We start from the raw sequence: 17,771 nt of genomic DNA, 5'->3' as shown, positions 1-17,771 counted from the left end.
TACTGTCGGACTATGATTTCCTTGAAATTCAAATTTGAGTCTTTTTTTCTGGGTCCTCTCTACTTATTACAGTTTTCTAGCTCACAATGAATATGTTTCTTGAATGAAGGTGAAAAAAGATCTGATCTTTAAATTTCAATATATGCCATATAAACACATAGTTTTGTGTATATATGGAATATATATATATATGTGGCATATATTTTTATATATGCCATATATACACATAGTTTAGGTGTATATATGGCATATATAAAATACATAATATATTTATTACAGGAAATTGAAATTTAAAGATCAGATCTTTTTCACCTTTGAATCTTTAGTATTAAGCAGAGTGCCTGACATAAAACAGGTGCTTAATAAATGTTGAATTTTTATGGGACCTAAATGGTCTAGATTGAGTTGACTTGATGCCTGAGTTCATTGAAAAATCATGCCAGCCCTCTGTTCTCTTGTCTTATGCCAAACTGTTGAGAAAGATCATCTGTCATTTGAGGACTTATATTGAGCAGAGCACTGTAAAAAGCTTAAAAAGTTCGGTCTTTGTTCTGTTGGAATTTTACAATTTATATACACAGAGGCATAAATAAGTTTAACGTCAGAGTTTATCATATGAATAAGACAGACAGGATCGTACTAGCCCTATAAAGTAGTTCACCACTTTCCCTGCCCTCCATGAATTCAGAGATAACGTTGTTCTCATTTGATTATGCTGTTTTACAACACAAAAACTTTTCTAAAATCCAAGTCAAGAGCTAGGAAATGAGTCAGAAAAAGACATCTCATTCTGAGATAACTCACTCTAATTTCCTCATTAGCAAAAACGACATCATCATAAAGAATATCTGCCAACAATCTGATATAAAAATGTGCATGCATCATGAAAAATAATTGCTGTTCAATTACTACTGAATTATAAAGTCTTCGTACAGGTGCAATAATGCAAGAGCCTTGAAAGTATGAAAAACTGCTTAGCTTAGGTAATTACATGTGTTTGAATAAAGTCCCCATAATAAAATTTGCAGTTTGAAGAAACAATAAAATCAAAACCAAAGTGCTATTTATAACCATATATTTTTAAATTTTGTGTTTTTTCCTCCTATATAAATTTTGAAAGCCAAGAATAATTTTTTAACTATGGTCTAGGGAGGGAGAGCAATACAGTAGCTCTTCCCCTGCTTTTTACCTTCCCAAACTCTCAAATTGGCTCCACAGGGACAGTACTACAAAGATAGAAACCTAGCCATAACCATGGTAATTGCATCTTTTAAAATAGTTAAATCTTACTTACACTGTCTGCATAGTTTATATATATAAAAAGCAAAATTTATAGAAAGACAATTCTATTACTACTATGAAAAGGATATATTTCTTATAAATTTCCATGGTCTTTAACAAGGGAAATTAGAGCCAGAGAACTAGAAAGGGGCTTAAATGACATCCAGTTCAAAGCTCTAGTCACTGTAAAGAACACTGAGGTCCTAAGAAGTTAAGTTTATTGTATAGATTTGTATAGATAGAAGAAGTACTAAGTCTAAAAACATTTTTACAATATAATGGAATTAATTAAGAATAAGCTCTATTGGTCCAGGTCAATTTCTAATTTTCAAGATATTCAAACCTAAAAATGTCTTCTTTCAGATCCAAAATTGTATTATTTTGAAATTAAGGGATGGTCAGTCTAAAATTATGAATGAATTTTTAAAATCTAGTGCCACTGTTCTATCTCTGTCTCTCTCTCTCTCTTCAATCCTCCCTCGCCCTATGGTAAGATGTCTTCCTTAAGAAAGCCATCATTCCTTCAAAATCTGTCTGTTAACTTAGGGTCAAGCTCATACTCTAAGGAAATGACTGCTTTAAAAGTGGTCCTTCAACATTTATCAACATTTTAAGTTTTTAAGACCAAAACGATAGAGGTTAAGTGTTTCCACTTACATAACTTCCCTAAAATTAGTGCCAGCAAAACCCAAATCTGAGATAAATGACAAGGAATCAGTTTTACCTTCATACTGATTAACATAGCAGGTGATTCAACTGCTATTGTTTTTCTTTTATGAAAATATAATCCAGTGTTAAAATCACTGACAAATTATTATTTACTCTAAGAAATAAAAAGAAGTGACTTAAAGACATTCAAATTAAAATTGAATTAGATCAATATTTTATATAATTATAACTAATTTAAAAACAGCTGATGCATCCATTTTCCTGTTTTAATAAAACTTTTACTTTTTCTCAAAAAAGTTTACTGTTGTTCTACAGCTTATGTTTAGCAATGGTTATAGTCTCCTATAGCCTACTCTAATGCTTTGCATAGGAACGCAGAGTGTCCCCATAAATTCTCATGAAATTCAAGTGGTATTCAGTAGAGATGATTAAATGGTAATGTTCTAAGCTGCCTTTGCCTTGAGAATGTTTAATATTGTTCGAAAAGTTTCATTGAAGGTTATGCTTCACCTCCACTCAAAGCAAGAAGTAACTCTTCCCACACGCACAAAAGGAAATTTGATTCCCTTCTTTCATCACCTATTGTATATGCCATGGGTGTATCCAGCTCAATATGTCAAATAGGAAAGTTAGCTTCCTTTACCCCAGATCTGTTCCTTAGTACTGAACAGCACCACTATCCACTGAGATGTCTAAGCTAGAAACCTACACATCATCCTTGATGCTTTCACTTTCTAATGTCATATATCCAATTAGTCCTAAAAATTCTGCCTCCAATTTTCTACCAAATCCTGGTACTTTTTTCCATTAATTTTTGTGTAGATTACTACACTAGTACTGTAGGTGATGGTGGTGGAAAAATAAGTACCTAAGATTATTGAGTCTTGTCAGTACCTCTTAACTGGTGCCCATACTTCAGATTTTGAGTAGGAAAAAAAAATTATTTATTATAAAAGACTTTAGTCTGTTATACCTAGCTTTATTGTAGAAATTCATTTTATTTGGATAGGTTCAGCATATAAAAGAGGAATGACTTCAAGAACCGGTCAAAATTCTGTCGTATGAAGCCTTTTGTGATGCTTTTTCTTTTCTCTTCAACTTCATCACTTATTTCTCCCCACATCCATGAAGCTCTCTGACGTGTTCCTGCCTTGAACAAGTAAAAACAACTTCTTTAGGTCAAGAGTAACATGTTCTGTATTTTAGAGAGCAACCTCTCTGTTAGTATAGTCTCTGTGTTCCCAAAACAATATGGGCTTTTCAATTATAAAAAGGTCTTAAGTTTGTATTGTAATTTGGCATTATGAATTAAGATGCCTGAAAACTTTACCACACTTTAACTCAGTAATACTGTTTCTGAAAAACTAGCCTAAGAATATAATGTGGGCAAAGGGGAAGCTTTATGAACAAAAATTCATTCCAGCATTGCTGATAAAGGTGTTTTTTCTTTTAAGTATGCAGTAATGGTCAAAAGTTAAAGAAAGTCTGCTTATAATGGATCTGAGACAAATGTAATCAAAAGTGGTAGAATAGTTAGGTGAATGATATCTATTAAGGTGACCACAAAAAATTATTTACAAAGAGTTAATAATGGCATGTTAAAGTGCTTATAATATTACCTACCAAAGGAGTAGAAAACAGATTACACAGTAATTGCATATAATTATGCAATTTAAATATGTAAAACCTACTAATAAAAAATAGTCATGGAGAGAAAAACATCAAAAGAAGTGCTCCAAAAACTTTGTTTGTTTTTTCTTTTATATTTATTTTTAGATATTTTCCAAATTGTATCCAATATAGATACTTTGCTTCTATAATGGAGGAAGAATATCACTTTATTGAGGGGCACAGGGAGGAGGCAGGGAGAGCAACAAAGAATAAGCCTAGGAGTGGTGAGAGTTGCATAAAACTAAAGAATGTGTAAGCCTCCACTCGAGTTCAAGCTTGCTGATAAAGACGATGATATTCAATATTCCCTGCCAAGTGTTAGTGTAAGGTGGAGTTGGTATTTGTCCTTCAAGCTCACTCTGAGCTTGTACTCAGAAATAACAATAAGAAAGAGGTGTTTTCCCTATTGCTTCAACTCTACTCAGCAATGCTGTTACTCTCCCTAACTAAACCACTCCAAACCACAGGGTCCCACCACCTGTGGCTTATTCTTAGGCAATGATACACAGACGAGCCAAAGAAATCAAACATAATCATCATCAGGCCCCAGGAGAAGTACGGCAAACAACCTCGATTGTGAAATAATACTCCTGGAGTTCTTTGTAAGGTGCTGGCTAAATATATCAGCTTGTGGCTAGAGAAAGATTGTTCCCTACATCTGGGGCAAACATAAAGGATCACACTGGGTTCTTTGTAAGCCACAAAAACAAAATGTGGCTAACTTAAATGAAAGTTGATTGGAATTTGAGTCCTTTACAGAAGGAAAAGCTAACCCTGCCTCCTGGAGGATGAGAACCAAGAAGGCACTGAATTTCCCATCAGGCCTCATGGCAATCCCTTTTTGGGTACTGCCATCTGAATGACTCAACTACCACCATGTCCAGTCTTGAGTCTTCCACTCATGATTAAAATTTGGAGGAAGAAAAAGTAAAAGGACCACCTTTAACTATGTGTTGACCTCCTCGGCCAAAGGAAAAGAGATACCTTAATTAACAGCCCCAACGGGATCTCATGTAATAGACGAAATTTATTTCCCAAAGGTAAGATGACCACATGTTAAGATTTGCCCTAAACAGTCCCGATTCATAATTGTTTTTCAAGAATAATTATAAATAGCATCACTTTCACTCACAAAAGTGTCCAAATTTGGATAATAATTGCATTATCACTCTACACAAAGGAAAAACAGGGCATTGTTACCAAAGAGGGGGGAAGTGATGCTGAGCAGATGAAAATAACTGCCATTACAATGAGACTATTAGCAGGGGTCAAAACAAAATGTTTTCCTCCCATTCTTTCAGGTCAAAAGATGAAAATCAGAGTCAAAAGCCCTTATCAGTCTTTTTCTTCTGACTCCAACATGAAAATAACATTTCCATCCTCACTCCCCATGTGTTGAATATTATGACTTTGACCCAGTAGTTTCATTACCTTGTCTTTGTGTGTCCTTGCAGCTAAACCCCTAAATGTTAAAGTGTTCTTTTACTGTTTTTTTTTGTTTTTTGTTTTTTTTTAATTGGTACCCTCCTGCTTTCCAAAATAGAACGCTAACATCCATTCACCCAGCTAGAGGGTCAGGGCGATACCAGATTCAGTATTCCCCAAAGCATGTATAAGATGGTTGCTGCGCTCCCTGCTGACTAGTAATAAGGAGTCAAATAGTGCCTTTTGATTCTGATTTCCTCCGAGAGGCTGCTGCTCTACAAGCATGGGGTCAACTTAAAGGAAGAAGGTTTTTGTTTAATATTTTCTCCTTTCATTAGTGCACTGAAATTACTTCTTGCAAACTCTGCTTGTTACCTAAATGTACTAGCACTTTTGTTACCTAATTAGCTTTCTTATCAGAATTCCAACCAAAAATAACAAGAATTGTAATAATGATAAGGTATCCTGCCCCCTCAAAACAGATTTCCTTTCGCACTTTATCTCTGGGTACTGTTCCGGCTTGTTTAATTAAAGTATCAGAAATTATTAGGCTCAAATTATTTCTTGATCTAATGCTCAAATTTAAAAAACTGCTTCTTCTGCCTCAGAATTTAAACCTTTATCAGTGTGAGGCAGATGAGTTTTTACACATATGCAACTGGATTCATGTAATTCAATATAGTTGTGGAGGAAGAGCCTAATTTAGCCTCTGAGTAATTAGACAAACAAATCAGATTTGGCTACACGAGCTACTGTGAGGGGCCAAGGGAGTGGGGAAGGAGGATTAAATACTCATGTCTCCTCTCCTGTGCTCCTGGATCATCAAAATGAACAACATTAATGTGCAAAATGAACAACATTAATGTGCAAAACGTCCTATGAAACTTTAGCATGGAGCTGTGAAATTCAAAGCAAAGATCTTATTTATTTTTTTCATTAGAAGGGTAGAAGTAAAAACTCACCAAATTCAAACCACTAACATAGTTGTATTCAAGGAGGGTAGTCATATCTGTTACAGACTTTAAAATAACTGAGGAGAAAGTACCCTTAAGTCATATCATCGAGGAGAAAACTGCAAGATATATTGGTTACTTCTCTTCATCATACTCTGTGAAAAAAATTCGGGTTGAAATCTGTTCGCTTCTGGTGGAGATGTGTGAGAGGTTCACTTTCTTTGAAGTTGTCTGCAATATGATCCCCTTTTGCACTGTCAAGCTTGGCTATCACAATTACCAAGAGGCCATTTTCAATTTGTGTTTTATCAGAACTTCAATCCTTACCCCTGTGCTTGCGGAATGGTTTGCTGATGTCTGTCTAGGAAGAAACAAACTGGTATATATTTGCTTATTTCTACATTTCCTGGGTGAGTGTCCTCTTCTGACTGGATTGTTTTGCAACTTAATTAAATAGATTTTTGTTAGAATTTTTAATTTATATTATTTCCAGCTTGCTCTTAGAGTAAAATGTAGTAAACGAAGAATGTTGTTTCAATTTATTTCATCTTCTGTATTGTTTGAGGGATGCTAGTAAATGTGTGTGTGTTAGATGTTTTGATACTTATATTGTTGCACTGATTATATTTTATAATAATTACCTCTTTACATGTCTGTCTTCTGTATTCCTGAGAATGCCCCCTTCCCACTCCGAGTCCAAATTCATGACAAATGCTATGTGAAACATGAAGTTAATTTGCTTCACAACTAAGATGAAATGTGCTAAAAAGGTTTTTGAAGTTCATATAGAATAACTGAGAAATGTTTTCATCAAACAGTTGTCTTTTAATTAGTCATATATTAATTAAGACTGTATGTGAAGATTATTTCTATATTATGAACTATGTCTATATGCTAAAAATTAGATGAATTCAAACACTACACTGTGCTTCTTTACATAGAGAAAGATAAATACATCTACAAAAGTTTGGGAATGAAGTGATTATGAGAAATGTTGGGAGAAATACCAAGATCGATAAGGTGGAGAGAGCAATTGATTAACAGTCTAAAATTTTAGGCCAAAAAATTCAAGTTGTCCTTCTAGACAATAAGGAGTTACTGAAGATATGATGAAAACATTTGGAAATACTTTTCTTCAATGAACAGGATGGACAAACACAGTGAGAGGTTAAATAGAGACCAGAAAAATTTCAGGGTAATAGTCTACACAATGGAGAGGTGTCAATCCAGGAGGAAATATATGAAAAACTATAAAAGCTAGACAACTAAAATATGGACACAATGATTCACTCTTTTTAACTTGGTAACAAGCCCTATCAGTAGCACTTGGTAACTTCTGTTAGTCTAAATTCCTGTGTAAATCATAAAGCCAAGACTGAAATTCAGACTTTGTAATTTGGCAAACAAAAGAGCTAAGTCAAACTCTAAGTCCATTTTTTTTTTTTTTTTTTTTTACTAAAAGTTATTTACTTGTGTCTTCCACTCACAGCTGTCATCAAGTTCCAACCAGTCACTAAGTATCAGAGATTCTACCAAAAATGTGTTTTCTGTCTGAATTGCTAAAACCTTAGCTTGAAAAGGCAGCGTTCTTTTTCTTGGCTATGATGATGACCTACTTGCTGGGCTCAGCCATCACTGTTACTCTGGTCCATATACCTTTCCACAAACAACACTGATTTCCTGAAAGAACAAATCTATATATTGACTCTACTATCTAAAAATGAAATCCAATTTTGTATATAAGAACCTTTACAATTTGTACCGAATTTACCTCTTAACTTCCATCTCAACCATGGTAAACTTATCCCTTGCTTACTTTCCTACTTTTCTAATTTTACATATGCTCTTTTCTATGCCTGAAATTGTTAACCTTTATCTTTAAACCCCATATCCAAGACTTGAAAACTCCTGCTTTTCCTTCAAGACCCATGCAGTGTTTGTTGCTCAATTCTCTGTGTTCACTTATACCTTGATCATACCTATTCGATTGCATTTACATCATAATATAATTATCCGCCTGCATGTCTGCCCTCTCTTGGACTCATTAGCTCTTTGAGAGAAGAGCCAGTGGACCCCCACCACCTAAAACAGGACATGACTGATCCTGCTGCTTTATACTGAGCTATAAAGTCCAGGTGTGCTGATTATGCAGTGCACAATAGCACACAACAGAGACTCATTTTTTTTTTTTTATCATAGATTTATAGATTTTATTTTTGTTATATCAATTTTATAGCAGAAGTAAAATTTTGATCTAATGAAGTTAGTATATTATGACATGTTCTCAAAAGATGGAAGTGAAGTGCTTTTCTAACTTATACAACAGTACCACTAAAAGTGTTTAAATAAATGGTTGCTGCAGGAAGTAACTCCTCTTCCCATCCTCTTAGGATAACCTTAGCCTAGTCAGGCCTCACACCACCCTTCCAGAGATGAACACTGAGTGGCAGAGAGACAGCAGTTTGTGTCACATCTAGCTAACCTTAAGAGGAAACACTGAAAACTCGATAATTTAAAGGGCTTCCCCTCATATAAATCAATCTGTTAACAAATAACTACTGTATGTATATATTCCTCATATTGTGAAAGGCACCAGAAGAAAGACAACAAGTAGACAGAAATTAGACCCAATTTTTGCCTTTAAGGAACTCGTAGTCTAATTGAGAAAACTAACTATATAAAAATTTATACCAAAAATTTGAATGTTAAATTAATAAAATGAAGGACAAAAACTAACATGGAGAAGCTATTTTCACTAATCAAACCAATAAAGAAAAAAATTGATAATTTGACTACTTCAAGACAGGAATTCCAAGAAAAGGGAGATTATATCCGAGTTACCTGGTAACATTGGGCAAGTCACTTAACCTCACTGAAACTGTTTCTTTTTTCTTGTTTTATTTTTTCTTCTTCCCTAGTTCCCCTTCTCCCCCTCCTACCCCCCCTTTTCCTTCTTCTCTTTTTTGGAAAACTGAAATAAGAAAATCCATCACAAAGTTTTTCCAAGAAGAAACAATATAGTATGCAAATGTTTTTGCAGACTATAAAGAGCTTAGCGAAAGCATGAAATTGAATTATAATTTCTATTAGACAAGGAAAGTCTTCAGGTGTAGTCCCTGCAAGGAATGCTTCATCCATTATCACTGTCTGTCCTCCCTTCCCATGTCTTGGACTGCATCGTCCACCTCACACCATTCTTGCTAGTCTTCTCACCTCTGTGTGTGACAAAGACTTCACCCCAATGAGAGAAATAAGAAGGGCATTAAAAAGAAAAAGAGAAGCAGAAAAGGCAAAGAGAGGCTATGTTCTCCTCTAACTACAATAATGTTATTCTTAAAACGTTTTATTTAACAGGCTTCTGAGATGTCTGAGATCATCACGTTTTCTATCACTCTATTGACTAAGAACAAATAACTCTTGTTAACAGTGGTTTTCTCTAGGGGTGGGATTACAGGAATCTTTAGTTTCTTACATGATGTATTTCTGAACTGTTTTAATTTTGTTAAAATGGAAATTGTGTTCTTATACATTCCAAGAAGAAAGTTAGTTCAGGTTTGGTGGGGAAACTAGGACTCTTGATTAGTTAAAACACATATTGAAGGAATTTTCACATTTAGAAAAATCACGCTATCTCCAGAATTACAATGATTAACAAACATTTTAATAAGACAATCATGATGCTCCTTTCACAGGAAAACCTTATTTGTGATGTGATTTGGTGATTCAATTGGTTTATATCATATTTATTCTCCTTTTTCTCTGTCTACAGGCACTGCTTTATTATCTGTAGTTGCTTTTCCTTTGGAAGATTTCTATATAGGTACTCACCATATAATTAACAACATACCAAAAAAAGAGCAGAACAGGATGTTTTACGTAGCACTGCTGGCCATTTGCCTCAGCACTGGAGGAATAAGAGCCATCATTTGTCTACTGAGCACTAGCAGCCTTCAGGAGTATGGATCACAGAACCAAATTTTATTTTTTAACTGGTAGGTAACACTGGTTGGAAGAGAAACAGGTTTATGACATTTCTCTCCCTTTGGGAGTTTCTCATTGTTTGCACTCTGATCCCATTTTGATGGTAGCAGTTCAGTCTTTATCATTAACTGAGCTGGGTAATGATTCAATCAGTAACCATGGGAATGAATGAGTCAGGTACAGACCAACATAATTTACCAGCACCTTCTCGAAATACATTAATAAATTTATCCTCTAAGTAAATGAATGTGAAATGGCTTGTTATATTGTAGAATGTGGCTTTGGAACCAAACAAGCCTGGGTGGAAGTCTCAACTCTACTTAACACAAACTGCCTAACCTTGATGAAGTCATTTATTCTCCATAAGCTTCAATGTAATAATTTCTGAAGGGTTATAATAATACCTCTTCTTGGGTTTTATTAGAGGTAATAATGTATATATTGCTGGAAGGGGACCTGGCACATAGTAGGTGATCAATAAGTGGGTAGCTGTTATTAGAACTTATTACATTGGAATGGACTAATTTGGGCAGGGTAATATGCTCACAAGACAATGCAAAGAGGAGATGAAAAGGATAGAAGAAGCATTCTATAATTTTTTAAAACATCATCACTGTTTTACATCCACTTTGCCCCAATCACCTGCAAGAGTTTGTATTCCCTAAAAACCAACCCATCTTTCCTTGAATCTTTGCCTCTCCCAACAAGTTCTTATACAGTTATATGTACTTTTAGAAAACCAATTATTATTACCAAATACAAATTCAAAAATATTTGAAATTTTAATCTTAAGCTAGAGCATTTCAGCATTTAATAGAGAATTTTGTTGTTTTTACTGTTATTCATCAGTGAATGTCAAACAAATCTGAGATACATCAAATCTTTTATTCCCACTTTTCTGTGAAATGGGTTGCCAACATTTTTAAAAAATATTCTATCTTTCCAATGTTAGCAACGAATAATATTAGCGGCAGATAAAAGCAATGCACAGAGAGCAACAGACAAAATATCTACAGAAAATTGCTATTAAAATTATTAAATGAAAAAAATTTAGAATAAATGTTATCTAAGTATACGTAGCTATCTAAGACAGTTCCTTTTTCTTTCCTTCTCTCTTTCTCTCTCTCTCTCTCTCTCTCTCTATATATATATATGTATATATATATATACACACATATATATATAAAAATTATATTAATATCACAAAGCACTCAGGCCTATTTTGGATTAAGTCCAAATGTCAGAGAATAATGCAGTTTCACCAAAGGTGGAAGAGACTCTACTTCTTCATAGCAAATTCTGCCTCCTTGACCTGCCCAAAGGAGAAAGAAAAATCCTTCTTTTTTATTCTATTCGGAAGTTTTAATCCTTAATTAGCAACATCATTTTGATTAAATAAGACTCTGGAGGATTAGGACTGGAGAGCAATCAGTTGTTCTGAAAGATAGCTCTGGAGAATTTATTGTACTGTGGTCTTAGTCATTCAGAGTTGTGTTTAATCAAAGTGACATTTCTCAGTGTTGATTACAAAGGAGACATTATATGAATGAAATATTTCCTTTGAGAAATGGAGGGGACTCCCAATGGGTTTGCACTTTAGGACTTTGTAAAGGGGGAAGAGGAGAGGGTTGAAAATGAATTTCTGCAGCTGTGAGAAACCAGACCAAATTTAAAATGAACACATTTCAATTTGGTTACCTATTATTTCCTAATTTCATTAAAATCTCTAATAAGAAGAACCATTTTTAAAACTTTTTTTAAAACTTAAAGCTAAAGCACCTAGAAATTTGTATGAAGATTCAGGATGCTATTCTTTAATGTGGAAAAGGATCATTTGAATGGTAAACTCCTTAAAGGCTGAATCAGGCTCTTTCTGGTTTTTTGTTTGTTTTTTTTTTGACATTTTTTCAGGTTAAACACTAAACTACAGGAAAAAATTTATGAATATCTGCTTGTTGCATTTTATAGAAATGAATGTTAACTCTATTCCCATACATCCTGCAGGAGTTGGTGGCAAAACCAGCAGAGACCCCACTGGGCAGTGTCATGGCTGGCAGAATCCTGGCTCCATCATTTATGAGTTTTATGGTCTTCAGCAAATTTCTTAACCTCTCAGAGCCCTAGGTCCTTCATCTACAAAATGGGAATACCTTCCAGCGCTGTTGTACAGCTTATACATAAAGTATCCTAGTACATTATAGATATTCATATCAGGATAGCTATTATTATTATTATTAAATGACAAATAAGTCATTAGCTAAATCATTTTCTAAATTCTGGAAAAGAGGGAACCTATTTAATTGGAGGCTATCTTTAAAATGGGCAGTCTATTCACTTATAATCTATTTCTCCAAGTGAAAAATCCCACTAGAATTACAACCCCCGTTAATATGATGAATTTCAGTAGTGTCTTTAAAAAATAAAATAAAAACAACATACACTTAAATATACAACCACTTGAAGGTTGCATCCAGTTCCATTTTCAGCACAGATGTCAGATGTTCATAGTTACAGGACCTTTAATGAGATGTGTCATTGTATCTACACCACCTAAAGCTTCTCAATGATCATGTTAAATGGTGTAGAGTGGAAGTTTCAGGCATTGAAGGCACCACTGCTGAATAGAGCTGCCAAATGTAGGTGAGAAAACCACTTCTAGCCAACATTACCATCTGGTACTGGATCTTCCTCAACTGTGTATCTCATTGAAAGAATAAAACTAAACTCCCTAAAATCAAGAGCCACAATAATCTGCCAACATCCTTTTACTATTATCCAGATCAGAACCTGGCTCTTTTAGCATTTTCCAAAATCTGAGGTGTACAATTAACAGTTACCACACTGGTGATTGTCTAGGTAAGTACACCTGTGCAGAATCTTTTCTGGAAGCAAAAAGAAGGTAGATAATTAAGTCTGTTCATGACCATAATTTTAAATTCTACCCTCAAACCTTGCTTCCACATTTCTCTACTTACTTCACCTGATAATTTGCATCACATCTGCATATCATAGTCTGTTGCTAACTAGTTACCAGAGAGAATGACACGATTTAAAGCATCAAGTAGAATATTGGTAAAGTTCTTGAAAAAGTCTAGAGACTTATTCCCTTCCAGAAATTTTGAATAGCTAGTACTTAAATTGACCCTATAAGATATCTGTCACATATCAAAATGTTCTAATTTTAATACTTATTTACTCAAATTTAATAACTTTTATCTTATGGAAATACTAGAGGTAAAAATTTATTATCTTTTAACATTGTTTTAAAAGTCACTTGAGCATTGTTTGAAAGCCTCATTCCCAACTCCTAGATCAGAATTTCCTGGGAGCATTGTTAGGAATGTACATTTTTAACAAGTGCTTCAGAATTTTGAAAACAGTTCCAGAGACATAAGGGAAGGGGATTCCAAATGTAATCTAGAGATATCTTTGAAAAGAAATGGAACTAAACACTGGAAATGTTGGATGAGTCACAGTAATTTTTCACCACACTTTAGAATCTACCTGATTGAGAAATGATACATAATCCTCAAGAAGAGAAACAAAATATATGAATCTAAATATATTCTACAATTGTGAAGTCATAATTTATAAGGTGTATTTCAGCCAACAAAATCAAACCAGTTCATGGAATAATCTTATTAATACTCATCAATACTCAAAATATCCTTTGAGTTGCATTATGAGGAATAATCTATAAAAGCTTTTTTAAAAATCACTAGACCTTCCAAAATTCTATTTGCATGGGCTCTAGCCAAGTTTAACAAATGCTTCCTACTCACCCTAATGAGAAGCACCTTCTTTACTTCTGCCAAAACTGTAAGTTCTCAGGAAATACACTCAGAATTTCTCTCCAACATATAACTGTGGAAACGAAATAATATTGAGGATTTAAAAAAGACAAATTTCTTTTATTTCTTACTGCTCCTGCTGCCCCTCCTTTTCCTTAAGCTCTGCTTGGTAGCTTTTACATATGGTAAGTGCATGAGTGGTGACTTACTTTCATCAGTAAACATGAGGTGGTTCAAAGATCTTAAACTTAAGATATAAAAAAAGATATACATAAACAGCTGTTAAAATTAATATGTTGGCAAAAGAAGACAAAGAGAGAAAAAGAATGACAGCAAGTTAAAAGAATGAAAGAGCCAGCAAGAGAGAGTGAAACAACCCCCCAAATTTCTTAATGAAAAATACACGTTTTACTTTAATCTTGCTGTCTATTCACCAAAATCAATGATTTTTCTTTATTAAATTGCCTTTTCTTTAACAACATTGTTGAAAAAAAAATTATAGATAAAAAGTAAGAGCTGTTTCTTTCTTTCTCCAAATCCATGGCTTCCGGAGTATTCTTTGAAGTACTTCAGTAGGCCAATGGTTACACTAAAAGAAGCAATGATTGACAATAGCCATTTATCATGAAATCAGCACCTGTGTTTCACTGACTCTTCTAAACAGTTCGATTCTATTCCATTGAAGAGCTACAAATCCCCTGATGAATTATCTAAATATTGTTCAATGCAGAATAAAATATTCACTCTGAACTCTTTAAATTGTTTGGGAACACCGTGAAGACTTGAAAGTTTGCTTCCATTCTTTGATACTTCTCAGGTTAGGAAAGATCATTTTAACCATTTCTCCTAAATCACTTAAAGTAAGTCTAAAGCATGTCAAAACTGTTAAGACTAAGAAATGACAACATATTTGAGTGAATTTTAAAATTATTACTAAATAAATTAGGGTAAATATTTTTTAAATAAATTATCTCAAATATATTGCTGAGTTTTGCAGCAGCAAGGGTTTTCCCTTATTTGTATTCAACATCATAGAATCATGAAGACAAAAAAAAATTACCACTTACATGTACTCCCAGTTATTTGCAGTTCCCAGTCTGTATTTAAAAGTAAACCAAAGAAACATATTTTTACTGCTGCTTTAAATTTTCCTTAATCACTGGTATTTGTTTTGCTTTAGTGCTTTGCTCTCTGACTTTCTGTGTGAAAGGTGCTTTATATATTCAATTTGCTAGTGAGCTATGAGATGAAAGGAGTCTTAATGGTGAGTTTGAAGACTGGGAGTTTTTATTTCTTTTATTTTTTTACAATTGATATATATGCAATTTCACCCTTAATTATCTATGGCTTGTCCTGTCCATGGATCAACAAAGACATATAAAACATGCCCGTACCAGGTAATTCTTTCAGAAAATTACACAATCAAATAGGTTGGGTGGCATTTATTCAAATACATTTAGTACTTTCTGTGAAATCTCTTTCTACACATATTCAGCCTATAATTCTTTGGCTTCTAACTACTTTTCACAAGATTTAAGTCTTGGAATAATTATAACTTTCTTTGACCCTCTTTAGAGAATTCGGTTTACAATGCCATGTGGTGTAATAAAGTGTCACACAGTGTCCTCTTGGATTTTCTCAGCAATACTTAACATTAAAAAAATAATTTCTTAAACATTTAAAGAAATATAACATTGCTTTCAGCTCCAGTTCCTCTCAGTTGCTACAGCCACAACTCAAATGTGCAGCTTGCAACAACAGCATGAAAGGATGACCTGAGGCTGAGCCTACGGACTCTGTCCAGTTGTCTTAGAAAATCCTCACTTTGTACTTCACCTACATTGTGACAAGTTTCTATTAGAGGATTATAGTAAGTCAGTTTCTTCAGAATGGCCATGTTGATATTTGATTACTTTCTTAGCTCAATTATTGAAAGTTTGGAGTTTTTTTTAACATTGTTTGTCTGATTGAATTTTTTACAAGAGGCACAATGTTATTCATCAATTAGTTATTTACTATCCATTTATTATGGACATAGAACTGTGCTAGGTCTCATCGAGACAAGAAATGGAGATAAAAAATAAACTGTTACTGTCAGGCAGCTTGACGATTTATAAATGAGAAGACAAAACTGACAAAAGTGAAAATTGGAGAATGAATATTAGCTCTGGAAGCTCAGAGTAGTGAAGAAGTAGAATATTCAAGAGAGTACTGAATGAAGAAAAAGAGATTAGATTTGATAAGGAACTTTGAAAGTGAGAAAGGGCAAGCCAAAGAACATGAAAAGTCACATAGGACAAAAATAAGCAGGCATATTTACAGCACAGTGAGACTAGCCTAATTCGACATGTCTCCTTTCCAAACGGATATCACATATCTCCTTCTCTTTCTTTCTTTTACTACCATGGTGGTCTAGTTCATGTCCAGTTGTCATCCAGACTACTACAACAGCTGTGATGGTCTCCTTACCGGGCCCTATCTATAATTCATTGATTTACACAATCATTTTTTATTTAACCGTTTAAAATTAAATCATTTCAGTCCCCTGATCAATTCCCTTCAAGTGGTTTCCCAATGCACTATGAATAAAACCCAAACTCCTCACTAGGGACTTCATGGATCTAAACACTGAGGACCACACGCAACTGCTTGAATTTCCCCTCTAGCACTCTACTCCTTGCTCACTATGCCCCAATTTCACTGTCCTTTTTGCATCTGAAATCAAGATTAGAGAAAAATGAAGATCAGTGACATTTGCTTGGCATCATATTGCTAGAGTGTGTGTTCTCTCAATCTTTACAAAAATCCTGTCTGGACGGTATGATCTGTATTTTAAAGATAAAAGACCCAGAATTCCAGAGAGCCTAAAATCATAGATCATGTGATTATCAGAGTTGTGATTTAAACTCATGTCTTCTGACCACCATTCCAAAGAGAAAGGACAATATTTATAATTAATGATACATAAAACAGGGTAAGAAGTAATTTGAAGTGTTAAAGCCTAGATTAATGAGGAAATGGTGGTGTCATGAAATCTATAACTGGAAAGACCTAGAAAGTAGTATAAAAAGGATATTTAGTTCAGTCAGCCTCTCCTAAGAGGCTAATGCTACTCTTAGCTCTGAAATAACACAGCTATGAGAATTTGGATGAGTGAATTTAGTTCTCTAATGCCCAAATTTCTTCTCTGAAGAAGAAGGAGAAAACTTTTGTGTCCTTGGGTTAGGCAAAGATTGCCTAAATACAGCACTAAAAGCATGATATGTAAGAAAAAAATAATTGGATTTCATCAAAATTAAGAATTCTGCTCTTCAAAAGACACCATTAAGAGAATAAAAAGACAAACCACGGACTGGGATAAAATATTTGCTGATCACATATTTGAAAAACGACTTGTATCCAGAATATATAAAGAACACTTAAAACTCAATAAACAACCCCATTTTTTTAAATGGGCAAAAGATTTGAACAGAAACATCACCACAGAAGATATACAGATGGCCAAAAGCCCATGAAAAGATGCTCAATATCATTAGTAATCAGGGAAATGCAAAATAAAACTGTACATCTACTAAAATAGCTAAAATTAAAGACCGGCCATACCAAGTGTTGCCTAAGATGTGAAGAGATCTCTTATATACAGGTAGTGGTAATGTAAAATGTTGCGACTACTGGAAAATCAATTAGAAATTTCTTAAAATTTTAAATATATATGTACCATCTCACTCCTAAATTTTTACCCAAAAGAAATGGAAAGTTTATGACTATAGAGACTTGTATAGGAATATTCATAAGAGCACTATTTGTAATAACCGTAGCTAGGGAAAATGTCCATCAACAGATAAATGGATAAATAAGTTGTGGTGTATTTTATAAAGGAGTACTCCTTGGGAATAAAAAGGAATCAACTACTGATAAATATAACATAGATGAATCTCAAAATAATTATGCTAAGTGAAAGAAGCCAGATAAAAAGAGTACACACTTGAAAATTTCTTTT

At 33.9% G+C, this 17,771-nt stretch overlaps 1 protein-coding gene across 1 annotated transcript in view; it reads left to right on the top strand.

Moving 5' to 3' along the window:
* Window positions 1-3,869: 3,869 nt before the first annotated feature.
* The window catches only part of SLC15A5 (solute carrier family 15 member 5), a 71,089-nt gene continuing 57,187 nt past the window's right edge, over window positions 3,870-17,771 (top strand). Inside the window, 3 exon segments of the mRNA XM_006912741.1 lie at window positions 3,870-3,944; window positions 6,031-6,409; window positions 9,769-9,991. Of these exon segments, the coding sequence (XP_006912803.1) occupies window positions 3,870-3,944; window positions 6,031-6,409; window positions 9,769-9,991 (677 nt within the window).

Source organism: Pteropus alecto, unplaced genomic scaffold, assembly GCF_000325575.1.
Source record: "Pteropus alecto unplaced genomic scaffold, ASM32557v1 scaffold103, whole genome shotgun sequence".
Classification (NCBI taxonomy): domain Eukaryota; kingdom Metazoa; phylum Chordata; class Mammalia; order Chiroptera; family Pteropodidae; genus Pteropus; species Pteropus alecto.
The sequence above is the reverse complement of the archived record's forward strand: the minus strand, read 5'-3'. Positions and strand labels throughout refer to the sequence as shown.